The 21,129-nt window shown below is 45.3% G+C and overlaps 1 protein-coding gene across 6 annotated transcripts in view; it reads left to right on the top strand.

The window, feature by feature from the left end:
* Positions 1-20,747, top strand: part of fgfr2 (fibroblast growth factor receptor 2) — a 39,093-nt gene extending 18,346 nt beyond the window's left edge. For 3 of the 6 annotated variants that reach the window (XM_071481048.1, XM_071481042.1, XM_071481046.1), the window contains 12 exons: positions 3,531-3,721; positions 5,006-5,150; positions 6,930-7,130; positions 7,935-8,073; positions 9,959-10,080; positions 10,938-11,048; positions 11,669-11,859; positions 12,578-12,700; positions 13,866-13,936; positions 16,668-16,805; positions 17,401-17,506; positions 18,957-20,747. In XM_071481048.1, coding sequence (XP_071337149.1) covers positions 3,531-3,721; positions 5,006-5,150; positions 6,930-7,130; positions 7,935-8,073; positions 9,959-10,080; positions 10,938-11,048; positions 11,669-11,859; positions 12,578-12,700; positions 13,866-13,936; positions 16,668-16,805; positions 17,401-17,506; positions 18,957-19,121 — 1,703 coding nt within the window. In that variant the 3' untranslated portion in view covers positions 19,122-20,747. Of the gene's footprint in view, positions 1-3,530; positions 3,722-4,039; positions 4,179-5,005; positions 5,151-6,929; positions 7,131-7,933; positions 8,074-9,958; positions 10,081-10,937; positions 11,049-11,668; positions 11,860-12,577; positions 12,701-13,865; positions 13,937-16,667; positions 16,806-17,400; positions 17,507-18,956 lie in introns of all 6 variants that reach the window. The other 3 variants (XM_071481043.1, XM_071481045.1, XM_071481044.1) reach the window with 3 other exon arrangements.
* Positions 20,748-21,129: the final 382 nt, after the last annotated feature.

The following is a 21,129-nucleotide window of genomic DNA, read 5'->3' as shown; positions in this document are numbered from 1 at the left end:
TTGGAGAATTATTTCATTGGAAAATTGCTGACAGTGTAGTTTGAGGAATATCCAGAGCAACACTGTTTCTGAAAATAAAAACACATTGTTGTTCAGCTTCTCAAATGCAATTTTCCATGACTTGAGGCCCACAACTGCGGCTAATGATACAGAAATTATCTGCATAGCTCAATCCCACAAGGATTAAGTGGAAAAATATGCTTTTATTTAGTGTATTTGTCTGTGATCTTGTTTGACTGAACCTTTTAGGTCAGCTCTGATATGATGAGGACTTAAACCGGTAGCGAGTGATCATTTAGTGTCACTCTCTGAGGACGCTGAGTGCTGACCTCAGCGCTATCACAGCGAGTTCAGATCCAACTCAGTCAACCCCTCACTTTGACCTTTGGAGCACACAAAGCAAAGAGTGTTTTTCTGCTCAGTTTGCAGAATCGATAGACGGTGGGGACAACAAGGGGAGTGGGATAAAGATAGTAGATCAATGTGTGTGGGTGTGTGTGTGTTTGTGAGAGTGTGCGGCAACTTTGTCCTTAATTCAATGCAGACCCGCTCTCCTTTGGCCTCACTCGGACCGCTACACAAGCAATCAGTACACATCAAAGTTTATCTGACGCAGTTATTCTTCTAAAGGCTGGTCAATAATCCACAGATAACCCGAACAGACATGCAGCTGCAGCAGTTTGATTCACAAAAGAACATTTAGGAGCCACTGGTCACTTCAGACGTAAGAAGACTGTGTCTGTATGTAGAATTATTCTCCGACTGTCTCCATTGTCCTGAACAGACCTACTGTAATTACACACTTCTGTTTTCATTAGTGTCTCCATGGTAATAAGGAGTATTATTTTCCTTCTATCAGATGGAGATTGAATACCTGGGGGTTTATGCACAATGAGCACATAGGCACATGCACACAAATTCATGAGGGTCCACTCATGAACACACACACACACTCCCCAACACAGGCCTCCTGCTCTGCTCCCCCCTGGAGTTAGCTAAAGCTCTCCTTCAGACTGCATATTTCTTTTTTTTTGTTCTGTTTTATTGCAGAGCAGTAAACCCCCGCCATGTCTGGCTCCACAGCCACTGCACCCTGGAAACCTCTTGCTTCATTTTCCTCCATTATAGTGGGGTGGACAAGAGGGAGGAGAGGGGAAGACAGAGAAAAAGAGGGAAACCAGACACAGAAAAGGCCACTCTTATCAGTCTTTTTTTTTTTTTTTACCCAAGTGACCTGCAGGATCAGCCATTAAAACCAAGAGGAGCCAGCCTTTTCTGGTTCAAACTGGCCTCTGTAGAAAGGGCCACAGTTTGGCATCCACGAGCAGAAACACATGACAAGTAGACACAAATGAGGAGTCAAAACAGACATCGGCTCTTTCAGTCAGAACTGTGGCACCCAGTGGCCATGCGGCACTTTGTTGGTAGCCCCATGCCATCCTGTACCATGCAGCGCCCTTCCTGTGCCCGTACCCCTCCCTGACCCTTAGGGCCCCGTGTGCCAAGCCGCCAGGTTACCCAGAGTTCACCGGTCTCGCATGGGACACCATGGAATGCCCCGGGTCTGTCTCCTCACGCTTCTTCCTGCCTCTATCCCTCCACCTCTGCCATCAAATTATTCCACTAATGACTTAATTGATAAATAGATTCAGTTTAGAAACGGGTCACTACATTTTGGTCACAGCAAAACATAAAAAAGCACAGCAGGGTCGGCTCTTTCATTGAGTTTGACACATGGAAACCATAGCCAGGACCTGTTGGCTTTTTCTGTCACCATTCCCTCATCTCATGCTGCAGACATTTGCATCTTCCTTCATGTTTTTCCCTCCTGAAGTGTAGCTTTTATGTGTGAGGTCGACGGACCACAAAAGAACTACTCTGCACTTGCTCATGCCCACACACACACACACACACACACACAGACACATCATTCCTTTTTTTAATTTAAGCAAGAATTGCTCCACAAACTTTTATTGTTTTTGGGGTTTCTCCATAACCATGATGTGGCCTATTTAATCGCACCGCACACCCATTCTGTCATTTGGTCTGAGTTGTCAGCAATGCAGCTCTAACTGGTCCAGCTAACATTTGGATCAACTATAATAATGAAGGTTAGAATTATTATATTTTTTTTAATGGCAGCAACAAAAGTTCTTTGTTCGGTGTCTCTCTGTGTATGATTGTCTCAATTGAGGTAATTTCCACACAGCTTTAAAAGTTTGCTTTCCTCCTCCTGTCTGTTTCAGTAAATATATACCATACCAAACTGTACTCCGTTTGGAAGGTTTTACAAAGAGAGCAGTGGATGACAGAGCATTAGATTTAAGTTGACAGATCAAGAGGGTGAGAAGGTTTATGAAAGATGGAGGAGGAGAGAAAAAAAGGGGGGAAAGAAAGAGAGACAATAAACAAGGCAAGCCCTAGGAATGTGCAGGAAGGAGGAGGGAGATGGGGAGAGAGGAAGGAGGGGTGGGAATCATCTGATCTGACAGATTTCAGAACGATGGAGGAGGAAGACGGGCAGGCAGACATATGGAAGAAGTCTCTGCCTCCTAGTTTCTGCGCTCTCCATCTGTTGATCCTTTCTCCTCCCTTCACTCAGCCTCCTAATTCTTTCTCCCTTTTTTTCCCCCTCATTCTCAGACCCTGCCTCTACCCTTCATCACACAGCCTCATCCCCTGACCATCCCCCATGACCCACCCCCGACCTTACACACACACACACACACACACACACACACACACACACACACACACACACACACACACACACACACAAATGAATTCACTGCACTTACCTTCAGGCTTTGTTTTGGAAAGGCACTGCAGTGCCCCAGGCTGAGTGATGTCATTTTGTGTGTGTGTGTGTGTGTGTGTGTGGTGGCAGCGGGTGGCTGCTGTCAGTGTGGGGGTTGGTGGGCTCCTCAGTGTGGTTGTGAAGGCCGGGTAGTGTTTTGAAAGGGGCATTGTTCAACAGGTCTCGCTCTGTTTGGATTCGCAGGCCAAATGTTTGCTTGTAAAAGAATGCAGATAGCTGGAGATGTGGGGGTGTGATGAAGGTGTTTCACTTTCAAGACTGGCACATAGTTTCACTTAACCCCCCCCCCCCCCCCCCACCTTACTTATATGCAACATGTAGTATACACCCCACTTCATGGAAGTCCTCCTCCATCCTCTCCAATCCTTTATCTGTCAGATAAATGCCTCCTCCTCTTTGTTTAGTGTGAAGCCTTTAAATGCCTCCGAGATAAGACAGAAGCAGCACAGTCATGATTTTACCTCTCAGGGTTTCTGGGAAACATTCACACTCACAGAACGTGAAGTTCTGCTTTTGCAGAGATAAACTCTCACACGGTTTGCACATCATTAAAATTTCAGATTTGACCATATTGTTCTTAAAGGGAAATACAACGTTTTTGACATACTTCCCTGTTGGACAACGTGTGCATGAAGTGATTATAAATTACTCCTAAAATCCTGTATTATACTATGTGAGTTTTAACACAAACATTCCTCTCTCTCTCTGTCAGAGCGGTCCCCTCACCGGCCTATTCTCCAGGCTGGTCTCCCAGCCAACACCACTGTACATGTCGGGGAGGACGCCCGCTTCGTCTGCAAGGTCTACAGCGATGCCCAACCTCACATCCAGTGGCTGAAACACATCACTCAGAACGGCAGTCGCTATGGCCCAGATGGACACCCCTACGTCCGCGTGCTGAAGGTACATTCCTACACTTCCTCTTTTACTGTTTATCCTCTTGATTAGAAGCAAGTCCTTCCCTCTTCTTTTTCTGGTGTGTTCTAGGTTGGAGGTGTCTCGGGCGAATTTCAAAGCACATGAGGAACTAATCATTTATTCACTTCTTTATGAACTGATAGGTCTTTCCCCTGCTGGCTCTTGGTGGTGACTCCTGATCTCTCTCATCCCTGCAAATCCATATACAGTAGCTGTAGTCATGATGTTTGCATGTCTGTCTAATTAATTCTGCGTATTTGTCTGATGTTCAAGTCTTAAGTGTGTGTGTGTGTGGATTTGCAGCGTTCAGGCATTAACAGCTCAGACGTGGAGATGCTCACCCTCACCAACGTGACCGAGGACGATGCTGGAGAGTATATCTGTAAAGTCTCCAATTATATAGGCGAGGCCAGCCAGTCGGGCTGGCTGACTGTCATCCCAGGTAACCCTTGAGACCTGACCCCATCTGCCCTCCCTCACTCCTGTTGTGGTTTCCTGGGCTTCGTCCCTGACCTGCTGTGCTGTGGTGGTCCTGCTGGTGGTCTCTTGGTGGTCTCTTGGTGGTCCTGGGGCTTACAGACCTTCTCTTCCCCTAATGTAGGCCTTTGTGTTTCAGCTGCCCCCTCCGCTGCTGGGACTGGTGCAGCCGTGGAAGCACTGCCTGGACCTGCATACCTAGACACTGAAATTGTCACAGCTAGCATTTTTTCACATCTCTGTCTGTCTGTTACTTTCTTGCGAGCTGTGTCAAGTTGGTGTATGGCGTTGCAGTGCAGTGCTCTCCATGCCCTCTGTGTTTGTTTGTGCATGTGTCCAGTCCATTGTGAGGATGAGACTGGTCTCTCTCCAGGTTCTGTTGGTGACGGGAACCTCTCTGGTTTTCATTTTTGGTGTACTGGCTCAATTTTCCTCTGTTTTGCTGGCATACTGGGCTCTATCTGTGTCTTTGTTTATGAAGCCTCCGCCTCCTCACCCATGGAAACTCCCAACACCCTTTGCTCTAGATGCGACCTCCACGATGGACGCCATCCAACTCCTCTTATTTCTCTAGTGGTGTTGTGGGTCTCATTTTTTTTCTCTTTCTCTCTCTCTCTCTCTCTTTCTCTCTCTTTCTTTCTCTCTCTCTCTCTCTCCCTCTCTCTGCATCTTTCTCTGTGACTTGTCCTCCCTGTTTCTGTTTTCCGGTCCCCCATCGACTCTTATCTTCGACCCTCTCTTTCTTCTTTTCCACCTCCTCCTCTTCCTCTTCCTCCTCTTCTTCTCTCCCAGACCGCAGGCGTTAACACCACTGATAAGGAGATAGAAGTTCTCTACTTGCCCAATGTAACATTTGAAGATGCTGGGGAGTATACGTGCTTGGCGGGTAATTCTATTGGGATCTCCTATCACACTGCTTGGTTGACGGTGCTTCCAGGTATATACACTTGTATACTGTCTTCTCTTTTCCTTCTTCTTTTCTCGCTCTTTTTTCTTTTCTCAGCCTTGTATGAAATTATATCATTTCAATGACCTCTCTGGAAGGCAAGTCCTCCCACAGCCTCACTGCTCAAATATCTGATTACTGTGATGAACCACCACGGTCCACATCCAAGACGATGTAACGTAAGAGTGGGGAGCATATATTCTATAATATCTGGATTTCACGAGCTGTTAAAAGCTCTGAGCAGATAACGTGGTAGTTTGCAGACGACTTTTTATAATGAGACGGAAGTGGAGCTCCCAGAGCAGCTCGAGTGTCTCCAGACTCCAGAAGCAGGGGAGGGTTTGTCTCCCGCCTTCTTCTTTCCTTCTGTTACATCTCTCCTGCTCCTTGGGGAGAACTCTTTCAGTGCCACACTTTCTGGTTCTGCATGTCCAAGAAATCCGTTTTTCTGTCACATACATTTCACTTATGCCTCCAAATTTTCCCCACCCCTTTCCTGGCTCTGATAATTGCCCACTTTTAAGATCCTTATTTCTTCTCGAAATAAAGATTGAAAGGTAAAGCTCAACCCTTGCTTCGTGTTGGCTTGACTTTCTCAATTATCAGGGCCAAACCTCTCAGAGCCTACACAGTGAATGACTCATGCATGTGAATGTTTGTCCATTTGTGTGTGTTCTCATTTATCAACTTGTTTTATCCTATTTTTGTCCGTTGCTGTGTGTCTGGGCTGTAATCATGCATACCAAAGGATCAAATACATAAAACTCAGTGTCAGTGTCTGCAACTTCTCTCCAGGCTAAACAGACAAATTCTAGCCAAGAGTATGGTGGGCATTAAATGAGATGGATGAGAGTAGATGACTGTCTGTGGCCCTCCGTTAATGTTGTAATAAGACAATAGTTTTGTTTTGTCTGTAAACAATACGGCATAATGATCACAGGCAGGCCATTTCCTCTGGGAGTAATATGAAATATTTATTGCCCTCGATGTGCTCTATGTGCACTGATGGCGCCATCGAGGCTGTGGCTTCTGTGTGCGCGCTATGGTTTTTGGACCAGCAGGCACGAGCCAGACAGGAGAAAGGTTCCCACATGTAGCTTCACCTCCAGTTGGCTCACGGGCCGCTCAGTTAGCTGTGCTGCACAAGAGCCTAGTTTGTGGTCTGGAGGACTATGCATTATGGAACAGTCCTGTTATATAGCACACACACACCCACACACACGCGCCGCGCACACACACACAAGCTCTACTCATTTCCTCGACAGGAAGTTCAGGGCATATACAACCACATAGGACACCACTCTCCCTTGTTTGCGATCTGAAGTGAAGCGCATTGTTCTGTCGTCCGTGGGTGTGTGTTTGTGTTTGTGCTTGCGTGTCTGCCCCATTAGCACAGACTGCAGACATATGCAGGCCTGGTTGTACTTTCTGAGTAAAGATTTAAAATCTTTTGAGACTATTAAGCCTTGTACAGGCCTCTTAGATTACAACAAAAGGCATGCTGGTACCCTGGAAAGACGAAAGAGAGGAGGATGCTACAAGATCATTTCTGTTTAGTTTGTCTGCCGATCGTGATTACATTTATGCATGAGTCATCTCCAGAGCATCTGTCTCTGCGTGTGCCTGTCTGATACCCATGTGTGTCTGTTCAAATGAAGAATGTGCCTGTGTGTCAATCATACATGCGTGTGAGAGTGATCACTGAGAGTCTTCCTCTAACTTTCCTCCGCCTGGCCTCTGTCTCACTTCTCCCCTTTTTATTTTCCTCAGCCCTTGAGAAATCTCCAGGGCCCTTTTCCCCAGACTACGTGGAGATTGCAATATACTGTGCAGGCGTCTTCCTCATCGCCTGCATGGTGGGCATCGTGGTGGTGTGCCGCATGAAGAACACTGCAAAGAAACCTGACTTTGGGGGCCAACCAGCTGTGCACAAACTGAGCAAGCAGATCCCTCTGCGCCGCCAGGTAACAGAAAGTAGATAAAGAGTTCTAAAGGCATCTAACACCCCTAGAGGAGAAAATGACACACTGCACTGCAGACATGCTGCAGAAACACGACAGACAGTAAATTATAGATAATTTCCATAAATGAATAAGGAAGGTCATGCTGAAAAAAAAAAAAAAAAAGTTGCATGGTTGATACATTTTTAAAAATACTGCATTTTATATGCAAAAAGATCCACACATCATAGCGTATACTGTGATATTTTCCACAAGCCTCATTAAGAAAGCATGCATTTCTGAGCAGGTTAACACTGCTGCCTGAAACTGCAGTCAGAGCTTTTTTTTTCTGTGTGTGAGCCATGCTTTTCCCTCAACGCTCCAAAAGGTACAAAAAGTGTTGGATTACATTCTGCAGAGAGACTGATTCCTGTGTCAAGGTAAGGTTAGGGTGGAGAGAGGTGAGATGAGCCCCGGGGACAGAGGCGAGGCTGAGCGATTAACACACATTTCGTCAAAATTACTGTTGTTGCTCACTTCTTAATGATCACTGAAATGTAATCTCAGAGAGACAGACTCTACAGTAATGTTGAAGCATCAGCCACTGGAATTAAAGATATATATATATATATATATATATATATATATACACACACACACACACACACACACACACACACACACACACACATCTTAATGTGCCCTGCTGTTCATTTCAATTAAAGCACCACAGTCATACACACATTTACTCAGACTCCTCTAGAGATGTCTTGGAGCTTTAGCTGACCTGTGAACCCAGATTGCGGTGATCAGCCAATGCCTTTCTTCCTGTAGGTGTCGGCAGATTCAAGCTCTTCCATGAACTCCAGCACGCCGCTGGTACGCATCACAACACGTCGGAGCTCCGCGCACGATGAGCCAATCCCTGAGTATGACCTTCCTGAGGATCCGCGCTGGGAGTTTGCCCGAGACAGGTGAGGCTGTCAGTTTTTTATGTCTATGATCACAGCTACACAATCACACTGTCATCTGGAAGGGGTATTCATATAACAACTATCACTGCTACACTCTCGGCCCTCGTCCTCATTGCCACTACAACGGTCTGTGGCTTAAAGGGTGCATTTCAGGAGTTGATAACACCAATATTACAAAACAATGACCATCTGTGTGATTGTATCTCAGCAGCTAAATGATCAGATAATTGTTATTGTAGTGGGAGAGTGCCATTAACACTGATAGACAGCAGGCAATAATGACCAACTGGTGAATAATGGTTGTGGTGGCTGAGATAAAGGCTACTGATTCATGCTGCTGTAAAATGACCTGAACTTGGCACCCTGCCCCCTGCCTCATCATTACAACTGCTGCTACATCACACTCTCACTCACACACAGTCCCACACACACACATGCTTCTGATGCTATGGAATGAAGCTGTGCTAATTAGTGGTTAGCACTTGCAGCTTTTATCTACATGTTTGGACGAGGAGTGTTTGCTCAGTTTCATACCAGAGGAATTAGCACCGCTGAGGTTTTGGTTAGTCACAGTTGCAGCGGCCAGTGATAAGCTTCAGGGTGGATTTAATAGGACAGCAAAGGTTAGAGTAGTTTAATACCCACTTGAGGCCCCCGGTTTTGAAAGAAAAGGGAAAATCCCAAAGCATAAACATCAAGGCCTGTCTTTTGTTAAAATGGTTGTAAAAAAAGAGCTTGGATCATAAATTTTACCATCACTCATCAGCGAAAAAAAAAAAAATGTTCTGAAGTAATCCTGGACCCTGTGTGTGCATGCAGAAGGACACTCTGGTGAAAACTTTTGATTTTAATTGATGGAAGGAGATGTTTTGTCTAGGCTGAATACGTCTCTGTGTGTCTCTCTGTGTGGGTCTTTATTCCTTGCCTGTCATCCCAGCGCCTGAGGGATCATGTTGGGATTGCAGAACGCTGAGGAATGCTAACGTTTGCAGTTTGCATGGAGGAAAAATAACATTGATTATGTGTGGCTGGATGGACAGAATGGTTGCCATTGAGCGTGGCGAGTGTGTGCGGACAGATAGGGGATTGTGTTACAGTGTGCAATGTGATTCTTTACATAGCCAGGATACTGGGCCTTAGGGGGTGGGACCAGCGCCTGTCAATCAAAGGAAAAAGCAACAAGGTACACCAGTTGAGGGGTCAGATAGGTGCCGTGGCTCCGATGGATAGTTGTGAAAGAGCATGTGTATAAGTTTAATTTCTTCACTATATCAATCAGTGTAATGTAGTTTGGACATTAAGTTTAACACAGCAGCCATTGTGACATGGCTTACAATAAAATAGTACTTAAATTCCACCTGGTATTATGGTCAGACCCACCTGTATGGCAACACAAAGTCAGCATACCATCCATCACAGGCTAATGTGTCTGAGCTAAGCTAAGCCCTGTGTAATTACTTGTAAAGAGTGTATATTGGAACATGCCAAGGCAGGGTAAACAGTTTAGAAATGAGTGCCTCTCACTGGCTTTATCAGGTGATTATCGTTGCCATGTCTGCCTTCCTACCTACTGCCCTGGCACGGGCTGCAGTCACCGCGCCAATAAAGCACTCACACAGACACAATCTGATTGAAACAGAGAGAGCGATCTAGTTAAAAAAAAAAAAAAAAAGACAGGGCGAGGTTGAGAAACTGGCGTGGTGCCTGGTTTCATTCCCTCTGTCAGTCTCTTACTCTATCTAACCTGTTTATTTCTGCACAGAGAGGGAATTGATGCCATAGTCAGATCAGGTTGATGAGTTTTTCAGCAGCGTTTCAGCAGCTAATCATTTTCCTGTCTGTTTCTTCTTCTTTCCCTCTTTGTGTTGCTGTCTGGTGGCGGCAGGTTGACCCTGGGTAAGCCCCTAGGTGAAGGCTGCTTTGGCCAAGTTGTAATGGCAGAGGCTCTGGGCATCGATAAGGACAAACCCAAGGAAGCTGTAACTGTCGCCGTCAAGATGCTGAAAGGTAAGTGGGCCTCCTGCCAGTGCACAATCACAGTGAGGCTGTAATGGTAAACGTCTGGCCTACGTTTAAAATCAGACCACTGGGATGTACACTGCTGCATTATGTCTTGTGGGCAACCTGAGTACATTTTATAGGTGATTTACACTCCAGTGAGGGTTCAGCAAAGGGCAAGACGGAGGCCATTATTATTCGTTATTGGTGGCTGCTGAGTGACGGCTAGGGGGAGGTGAGTTGGGTAGGTAAGGGTTAGGGGCAGCCACATACCTGACCTCAGAGCAGCAGCTGGCTGGATCTCAGTCAGCACCCACACAAAGAGGCAAGTCACACTAGCAGCACTGGAGTGATTAATGAAAGCAGCAGGAGGGGGCACCGGGTTGGTTTGGGATTGGGGAGGGGCGGGGCAATTAGATCAGGTACAGCAGCAGGTTATTGGACCCACCTTGACAATGGAAATCTGCTCTTTAGAAGGACTCCAGGTAAAGTAATGGTGCAGAGGAATGCAGGCAATGCCATTCTGACTGTGTGGCTACCTCTACTGGCTCAATCAGTGCCCTGTAAAAAGAGCCTGTGCAGCAGATAATGAATCCAGATTGAGCGTCTTTAATTCCTCCTCCTCCCTCTCCCTGGCACTGAAAGGATGCCTCTGTAGTCTGTGTGAGGAGCTTCCCTAGCTGCTGTAACTTTAGCCCACATTGTCTGTCAGCTGCACTTAATCAGAAGCACCTACAAAACAAGGTGTTGTCTGGCAGGGTAGCCCCTGAGTCCTGAGTCAAAGGGTTAAAGAGAAGATGGGACCGGTTTGTTTGTTTTGAGGAGTTTTTCCTGACACCGTTTTTAAATCCAACTTCTTCTCTTAGATGACGCCACTGAGAAAGACCTGTCTGACCTGGTGTCAGAGATGGAAATGATGAAGATGATTGGCAAACATAAGAACATCATTAATCTTTTGGGGGCCTGTACACAAGACGGTGAGTAGCATGGGACGTAACATCAAACAGTACCACCTTAAGAAGGGAATCAGACTACACTGATGTTTACGCAAGTGATACACTTAAAATATTTGATCATTTGTAGATGTAGTATCTGGTGTCACGTTGTCTTTTTAAGGTGCAGCATAAAATATTGTACTAACGGTTGCTTCATGCTTCAAACAAATTCATATATGTCGAGGTTGGATTTTAACTGGATAAAGCTGGGCACCCAGGAGATTTCTATTCATGAAATCATAATTGTATGAAGAATGAAAATAAATACAGTGAATACTCTTTTCACACCTGTTCAATCCCTGATGAAAATAATTGCAGAAACTTTTATGAGTCTCAGGCATTTACATAAATTCTGGGATGCAGCACTCTGCATCAGTCTGGTGATTTGGAGCGTGTTTTCCATGCAGACATCCTTGTGTTTTTGTACAGGAATCTTCTTGACATTTTTTCTTGGCAAGTCTTGGCATTCAAATGAGAGCTGCCTGTTCTTTATGTATTCCATTAAAAATTCACCTTGAATTTAGTTCGGTGCCTTTTTCTCTCAAAGGGAATCATTTATGACCATGTTCAAAAGGTAATGTGAGTCTTTTTCTCTGCTGCAGGCCCCCTGTATGTGATAGTGGAATACGCCTCCAAAGGCAACCTAAGGGAGTATCTCCGAGCCCGTCGGCCGCCCGGCATGGAGTACTCCTACGACATCGCCCGTGTCTCGGATGAACAGCTCACTTTCAAAGATCTGGTCTCCTGCACTTACCAGGTGGCACGAGGCATGGAGTACCTAGCATCACAGAAGGTAAGAGGAGGACGCACGCAAGCACACAAAATTTCCTGTCCTCACATCAATCCCTCTCTGCTGGCTGCCCAGACAGATCTGTGTGCCAGTACAGAGTGTCTGATGTGCTGTATCCAGAAAGGTTTTTACATAGGGAACTTGCTTGTGCGTCACTGTGGGAATGTTGTCTCCTAAAAACACTACTCTGACCCCCTGCCCAATCCCCGCATTGTCTCTCATTCCACAACAAAAGCCCCTCTGTGTAGAAGAATTGTGAAGTTTTCACAATGGGGGTACAGCCATGTTGGCCAAACGCAGCCTCACGCTCCCTCTCACTGTTGGAATGTGACAGTGCATACTGTCTCACACGCACACACACACACACACACACACACACACACACACACACACACACACACACACGCGTACATGCATGCACATGCGCACTGATGCACAGAATCCGACCATACATGTGGCAAAGTATGTGAGGAATCTTTACTTATCCAGACATGTTCATGTTGGTGCAGTCATTGTGGCGTCATGTTATTCAGTCAAGTGCTGCCTCGGTGCAGGAGATTTCTGGATGATTACGTGCACCACAAACATTTTAACACCATTCCAAATGAAGTATACACCTGTTTCAGAGTTGATTTATTTATGGGGTGAGGTAACTGTCTCATTCTCTTCCCCTCACTTTTTCCACCTCCACTTCCCTCATTTCTCACCCTCTCCATCACAGTGTATACACCGAGACTTGGCAGCCAGGAACGTCCTGGTCACAGAGAGCAACGTCATGAAGATCGCTGACTTTGGCCTGGCCAGGGACGTCCACAACATCGACTACTATAAAAAGACAACCAATGTGAGTCTTCAACCTGCACGCTGCACATTGAATGATGTGGAATGTCTTTGAGAGATTAGTCCACTTGTCTCTCTCTTTTTTCTCTAAATCCCTCTCTTCCCTCATCATTCTGTTTCACTCTTTCCCTCGGCTGGTGTTTTGGCAGAAGCTGCAGGTTCCCAGGCAGCCTGTGAATGTAGAGCTTCTGGAGACTCTGCCTTGTTTATCCCTCAGTCTCTTGTCCCTTTGGTTCCACAGACACTTACACAATTAGCCAGAAAGAGAGACAGAGCATGAGAGGGAGAGGGAGAGAGAGAGAGAGGGGAGCGGCTTAAACTTAATTGACATCTCCATAGTGCCTATATTTCCCAGCGCGGAGCAGCATTGCCTGCACATCCTCATTTAATATGCATGGTTGCCTTTTCATCGCATGCACAATCATGCTGAGAACTAGCTGACAACAACAACAACAACAACAATATGCGATGATGATGATGGTAATGATGATTAGGACAATGACAGCAGCTACAATGATGATCACTTGCGATAAACCAATCTAGACAGAGCTATCATTGTGGGGCCATGTTTTTTCTTTTTTTGTTTTGTCTTCAGTCCGATAGGACCAATTTGTCTTGTTCTTATATTTCCCTGTGAAAAAACAATGTAGGTTCACAATTAAAGTCTTTATGCAATGAATGAAAATCCCCAGGTACAATTTTTCATTTATTATGTGTTTAGCTTGTTGCCTATTAGTAATTACAGCAGCTGAAAAATCTGTTTTATAAGGACTTATTTAGATGTTGCTTCTCCATTTAATAATGCTGAGTGTCCAATGAGATTATTCTTGCCATTAGGCTACCGCACAGATATCGACCAAGGTCGTCTCGTCTTCTGCTTAGCTTCTCAGCCAGGGCTTTAATAGCACATAGAGATAAACTCTCTCCTTTATCTGTGACCCTGTTTATCAGCTCTATTGCTTTAACAATGTAAATGTTCCTGTGGGAAATCCTCCCCCCAGACAGTCGCTCCTGGTACCTAGTGCTGTATTCCTCAGGCCTTCCAGGAGTAATGCGATCTCCCATCAGTGAATTAATGCAAGCATGCTGATGAGGCCAGACATGAAGGTGTTCAGTGGTGGTTTGTGTGTTGATTTTGTTTGACCTCTCACCTGTGTGTGTGTCCTCAGGGTCGTCTCCCGGTAAAATGGATGGCTCCAGAGGCGCTGTTCGACCGGGTCTACACGCACCAGAGTGATGTGTAAGTATATAACAAACTGTTTCTGTGCCCCACAACTGCAAATCTGTGATGCAAAAATCACCCGTGATGCAAGAAAACCTTCTCATCATGTTTAAAACAGAGTAAAACATTCTAGTGCTGCTCTTTTTGAGATGCCATGTGGAGCCCAGCTGGTCTCCTGTAGCCTGCAGTCAGAGTCAGAGGATTGTTTTTCAGGGGTTCAGGAGAAGGGAGTGGGTGAGGTGTTTTGGTGCAGTGCTGGTAAGTGTTAGGTGGGGGATGACTGGCTATAGGAGGCCAGCACTGGTCAGTCTGTAGCAAAAGTGAGGATTTCACGCTAGACTTGTAGTCAATGCTGTGTTACTAATCTGACCAGCTTCAAAGGGCCCTGGAAGGAGCCCGGAGCCCACCAGCGCCTCCTCCCCCATCACCTCCCCCATCACCTCATCCTTGCTCCTCCGGCTTGACTCGGAAGTCTCCCCTCCTTTTGGGCCTCCACACATGTCTGAAGGCAACAATGCTGCAGCCCTCTGGTCCGGGCCTCATCATCCCTACACCCACCCCGTTTAACCCACTGCCGTCCCGTCTTCACTCTCCTGTCCTCATTCAGCAACACTTTGAACATGTGGCTCATCGTTTTTTGGAGCCGTTCCATGATCAAAATAATCTTCCCCCTCCTTCCTTTCACTCCATCATTCTTATTTTCATTCATCTGGTATGCGAATTGCTGACCCGTCTCTGTCTCTGTCTTTTTTTCAAGTTCAAGAATACTCATTCTAAAAACAGAACAAAGGCAGAGCGTCCCTCTCTTTTTGGTGTTTGAGTCTTATGCGTTCTGACAGCGTTGTTTGAAGTTTCTGCTTCAGACACTGGCGGCAGAAAGTGTATGTGGCAATTAGATAAATGCCTTTCATGCTGACCCCTGGGAAAGGAGATTTTGTGTGTATGTGTGTGTGTGTGTGTGTGCGTGTGTGTCTATGAGTCATACACCAGTAGCACACTAAACATAGCACTCATCCAGTTAAGCACTTGGACAGAGAATCTCCCTACTGTCCATGTTTGTGTATATGTGTTTGTGCACATAAATACTATGTGTGCATACACATCATGCCCTTCATGTTCCATAGCACAGCACCGATCAATAAACTGGGCGAGTGCATGGGACTGAGTGGGGGGTGCCGGCATGAAGTGGCTGCTGTAGTCCTTTCTATCAGCTCACTGCTAATTATGTTTCATCACTCACTTTTAGTAATTGGCTTTTTCACAAAGCATATGAGGAGAGAAGGAAGATGAGGAGAGGTGTTGGGGAGGCGGAGGGTGGTGGGCTTACGCTCAAACATCGCCACAAGCGCAGGCGATCCATACATGACATCAGATTAAATGAATACATGAATTCCAATGAATCTCGCCTCTTGTTGTTTTGACAAATGGGCCCAGGGGACTTAGCTGTGGCTGGTGTAGGTAAGGGTAAAGAGTTGTAGCCCAAGCCCAGAGAGACGATGTCAGTGGCCAGGCTTGGTGGAGGCAGTGTGGGGGGTCTGATTCACCCCCCCCCCCCCCTCCACCACCACCACCACCACCACCACCACCACCAACAAGAAAAACAAACGTCTTCCTTCAGTTCGAGCTCCTCTACCACATTTCAGAGCCCTGAATCTTCATGTTTTGATCGGATCCACTGAACATGTATTGAGTGGTTCTGTGACATTTATATTCATGTTGCTTCCAGTCAATACTGGAACAATATTGGAACTTACACCATAACAGCTTGAGACATGAATGTAATGAGGTATGAATGACTACAGAATATCAGCCTACATAAATCCACAGGTTTGGACAAATCCACATAAGGTTAAATGTGTGGTCCTCTGAGGTGACCCGGAGTGTGTAGGTGTGCTTGTTTATTTGGTGAGTCACAGTTGGTTGCAGGTGGACACGAACCTGCACAAGCCAACAGGCTGACGAGCACCGAGAGACGGTTACAAAGTAGCACAGAAAGGAGAGATGTGTGTGTCAACAAGTGGAGAGATACAACGCAGTGATAGAGCAGAGACCAAACCTGGGGCTGGTTGTGTAAACAGATGGAGGAACTGATAAACGCCCGACCTGCTTGTCCGTGCTTACTTTGCTGGTTGCAACACCAACATGGCCTGTGGCTGCCTTCATGTGTATGTACACATTCAAGCGTGTCTGTGTGTGTGTTATAATACAACCTTTGTGTGGACATGAATCAAGCATGCTGTCAGGGCAAGAATGATTCATTTGAAACCCTCTGGATCTCTGATATAAAAATACGGCATGGCAGCGATGGAGATCAGCAGCACTTAACCGCCGGATACTGCGATGAGGAAGTAGTTAATACTTAATATTCCCTAGCTGTCGCTTATCCTCTCCCTCCTCTTTTGTTTGCTGTGGGTGGTCGACTGTTTGTTTTGGTGTGGTGTGACTGGACAATGCCAGCCTGTGTGACCGGCCAGCCGGGCACAAAAGCCATCATTGAGATCAGGGCCAGAGTGGCACTGGGAGCGGGTTCGCGCCACAAGCCACTGGACGGCAGAAAGAGGGCATTGACACCACTGCTGTCACAATGTTGAAGTTGTATCCAAACTTTGCCAAAGTGACTCTATGTAAATTATCTGTGGGTTAAAGGAAAGTGAGACTCATGTGGTTTATATTACACTGGGAGTTGTTTAGCATTGTTGTATATCACGACTAATTATTAATGTATATGTGTCTGTTTCTGTCTTACCAGCTGGTCATTTGGGGTGCTGATGTGGGAGATCTTCACCCTAGGGGGCTCACCCTATCCTGGCATTCCTGTTGAAGAGCTCTTCAAGCTGCTCAAAGAAGGCCATCGCATGGACAAGCCTGGCAACTGCACCAACGAGCTGTAAGTTCTGCTCCTTTCCGCCCAACTGGCATCTTCCCTAAACAAGCAAATACTCAAATACACACTTACTCTTACACTGAGACTCAGCGCCATCCCAGTCTCCATCAGATCCATGACTCCGGGGCTCTGTGTCCACTCAGTCAGGCCTCTGCACAGCTGTGACTGGCTGCTATCAGTGTCCTCTTTCACAATAAGTCCTCTGCAGTCGCGGACAATGGCACAGTTCTGCCATGGTGCCACACTGAGGGGGTTGATGGAGAACATAGTAGAGAGCAGTGCATGACACACACACATTATAGTGTTTAAGAAAAAAACCCAAAGCACTGGGAGGCATGTTTGTGATCAGCAGCAGCCCATCAAAATGTAAGAAATTGAGATGGCGTCAGAGAGCGCCTGCTCTTTTGATTTATTCCTTGAGATGAGGACACCTGATTCCAGAGGAATAAGTCATTTCAGCTGAAATTCAAGTTGTGACGAGCTGGATGAGGAGGGTCACAGCCTGATTCTGGACAAGCTGAATAATTCCTACAAAACTGAATTACTCTGCTTTTGCTCCTCCTTTGTGTAAAATAGTTCAAATTTTTCTTTCTCTCAGGTACATGATGATGAAAGACTGCTGGCATGCCATCTCATCCCAGAGACCCACCTTCAAGCAGCTAGTAGAGGATCTGGATCGCATCCTCACCCTCAGCACCAACGAGGTGAGTGCAGCTCTGTCACTCTTCTTCCATTAAGTTCCTGGATTCCGGGTGGTCAGGAACCACGCTGCACTAATCCTACAATTTCCTGGCGGAGTCCAGTATTTCATAACAATAAAATAGAATTACATGATACATTCCTACACACAATAACAAGTTTCTCAATCCAAACCAAATCACACTCTTGCCAGTGCATGCAGGCTTCAGCAGCATTTTGCTGAAAGCTTTGGGAGCATTAGGCTAAATGGTGACCGAAAAAACGGCTGGTTGATTTGATCCAGGCCCAACATGGCCGCTACGGCCCAGTGAAGTTGCCCAATCATCACATCCATGGCTCGCTCCCTACGATGGCCTGCATTTCTTTCCATTCCCCTTCCTGTCTTGTGTGATATCCGCATGCCGACCTGAAAAGAGGCCGCCGATGGAAAGCTGTCAAGACTCGTCTGCTCTGGAGTTGGAACTTCATGAATTTATGCCAAAAAAGCCCAACTTTGAGTCTGAACTTTTGAAAAGTAATAAAGCGCCTTTTTCTTGCCTCCTGCCCGCCCCCCTCCTTTCCCTCTGCCCCAAACCGCTGGCAGATGTGGAGGTCTTTAGTAATGTGAGCCTTCTCGTGTTGAGCTGGGAAAATGGAAGCCAGTGCTCATTTTCTAGAAAACCCCAAGAACTCTTCCTCCTCTCAACTAGTCCCAATAAGAGCCATGAAAGACAAGGAGGAGGGAGAGAGGGGTGTTTCAGCCGACATGAAAAGACCAAAACAACTTAACAACACTGGACAGATTCAAAAATGAATAACAGGATTTCTTGGGGTTTTCATCTTTCTTCATTTTTCTGGAGTTGAGTGTTGTGCTCAGCCCTCTCATAACATTTATGCTGGGCATTTCGGGTTCAGATGTCACATTTCACTCTGTTTAGACTGAACTGGAGAGTGATGTGAGGGGATGCTGTAAAGACTGAGATGCTGCAACTTTGCCCCAGTTCTCTGGTCCAAATGTATCTTGCTTTCCCCAAACTTCACAACCACATGAAACTGTTTTGTAGTGGACCAAAGCTGCAACTAGGTCATCCCTGCTATCTTCAAGCTCCACTGGATCAGCCAGCAGTCCAACATTCAATTTATGACTTATTATTCCTGCAAATATTTTCGTACAGTATCCAGTTGAAGATTATTTTTTCTGCTCTGTTTCATAAATTTTCACAGGGTGATTTTTTTATGATTTAGATAAATATCATAATGAAGGTGATACTCTTCTTCTCTCCCTCTCTCACCCTCCTCTGGAAAGTCCCTGTTCTTGTTGACTGGGTTTCAGCACTATATTTATGTTCTCTTGTTTGCTCTAGGTCTTTCTCCTCTCACTCCTCCGAAGCGTCTTTCCCTTTTGTAACATATGAGCTTGTGTCTGAGTGTAAATGATCCCACCCAACCTTGTCTTCCCTCTGTCTGTGTCTACAGGAGTATCTGGACCTGTGCGCCCCAGCAGAGCAGTATTCCCCCAGCTTCCCCGACACCCGCAGCTCCTGCTCCTCCGGTGACGACTCTGTGTTTTCCCACGACCCCTTACCGGACGAGCCCTGCCTCCCCAAGTACCAGCACATCAACGGAAACGTCAAGACATGAGCCCCTACCCGCCCCCTCTATCCCGGCTCGATCTGCCCCAGTCCTACCCCTCAACATCCCAAAATACACGTAGCACAGACACACTCTCTGACATCCACCCAACCTCCTGCCCCCCCATCACCCCTCTGGCTCCCAGTGGACTAATGGACCCAGTCGGGACTGGGCTGGTGGCAGCGCTGCTGTCACACACTCACACTGCCATGCACACACACACACACACACACACACACACACACACACACACACACACACACACACACACACACAAACACACTACAGGCTCATGGTCTTAAAGGAGAGGACAGGGACCCTGCAAAAGCTGTTTTTTACTGACTGAATGACGTGACATTCACTGGGGACCCTCCTCTTCCTCTCCCTTCATATAAACACAAAGACTTTTCAGTTTGGTTCTCATGTTTGTGCCCAGAGAGTTTTTTGCAATCATCGGCATTACTTGTTTGGTGATCCCATTCCAGTGGCTGGCATTCCAAGACTGTTATTTGCTCCTGGAGGAATGTATGGATCGACGTGAACTTAAAACAAGGGACTAGAAGAGGATGACAAATAGGAAAAGGACTGAGAGACAAAGCTCTGACTAACAAAACAGAGGAATAGGAGGAGAGCACATATAGAGACTGCTCTCCTGTTTATTTTGTAATATTGATGCATTTCTTTTTCAGTTCTCTTGATAAACCTTCCCAATTATTCTGGAGAAAAAAAAATACACAGTATAATGTATAGTGCTGGGTATATTTGTAAATATATTCAAATATGTATAAATATATATTATATATTTACAATGAATTATTTTTTGTATGGACTCCGAAATAACCCCATCCCTCCCTACCCTACTTTTGAGTTTGAGGCAGGTTGCTAACAGGTTATGTGTACTATATTTCTCTTCACACACACACACTCACACTTACAGACATGGATACAACACTTTAATAAACACAGACACCTGTCTTACTCTCACTCAGTAACACAGTTGAGTATTGGCTTTCAGGGACTGAGGTAGCATGTTAATTTATTGACTTATGTGTTTTTGAAATAAATCGAAAAAGTCTGGAAAAAAGAACAAAAACAATATGGCAGAAATTATGACATTAATGATGCTGATAATACATAAATAATTCATTAAATTTATGGTAATTTAAAATGATCTTTCAACAGTAACAGAAAAAAGCTATTTTTAGTAGGTTTGAAAGATCCAGGTTTTGTAAGTTTTATATATGAATGTGAATTTTAAGTTAAATTTTTAAAAAGTGTACATTTTATAGTCAGCTAATCCCTTTCTTATGTAGATGTTGATGCCATTTCTATCCAGTCATTTTACTCTTTCTTAGCTTTGCTTTAGGAAACGAGATTGATTTCTGGATATTTATGTATAATTGAAAGACAAAAGATTTTGGAAAAACCTATTAGCAATCCACTCCCTCATTTAGAGTTAAATATAGACTCCAAATTTACTTGACAGAATTGAAAGCTGAGAAACAAAGTATTAAATCATTCAAGTGTTTTTTTGTTTTTTTTTTCTACTGGACCAACTTTAAGATGTTTTTTGCAAGTGTTTATGGCACATTTGCAAAATAAATGATGGAAAAATAAAATTCTTGTCTTACTCTCTGACTTTGTTGGATGTTTAAGTTGCACAAAGTTGTGCATTCTTGCAGTGACGGGCAAAGAATTTGTTTTGTTTTTATAAGTTGGAAGAATTTGTTATCATTAAACTGCACATTCCTCTGAGCTAAATATTTTTTCTTAGCATCTGATATGGATGGAGATGCTTTAGCTGTCATTTGAAGTACTCAGGACTTTTTAGGAGAAACTATTTATACTTGTATGCTTTGACTTTACTCTTTGACTCCTTACTTACTATGTGAGAGGAGGGATTTTCCACCATAAATCTGCAGAGCCTCAGTAAGTGGGTTTTTCAGACTAGTTTATTCTGATAGGAGTGGTGTCATTTTACATAAAAATGACTTCAGTTGTCCTGAGAGTCAAAGTC

This window comes from Trachinotus anak, unplaced genomic scaffold (genome assembly GCF_046630095.1).
Source record: "Trachinotus anak isolate AG129_WGS33_773 ecotype Australia unplaced genomic scaffold, CSIRO_AGI_Tana_v1 ptg000007l, whole genome shotgun sequence".
Classification (NCBI taxonomy): domain Eukaryota; kingdom Metazoa; phylum Chordata; class Actinopteri; order Carangiformes; family Carangidae; genus Trachinotus; species Trachinotus anak.
The sequence above is the reverse complement of the archived record's forward strand: the minus strand, read 5'-3'. Positions and strand labels throughout refer to the sequence as shown.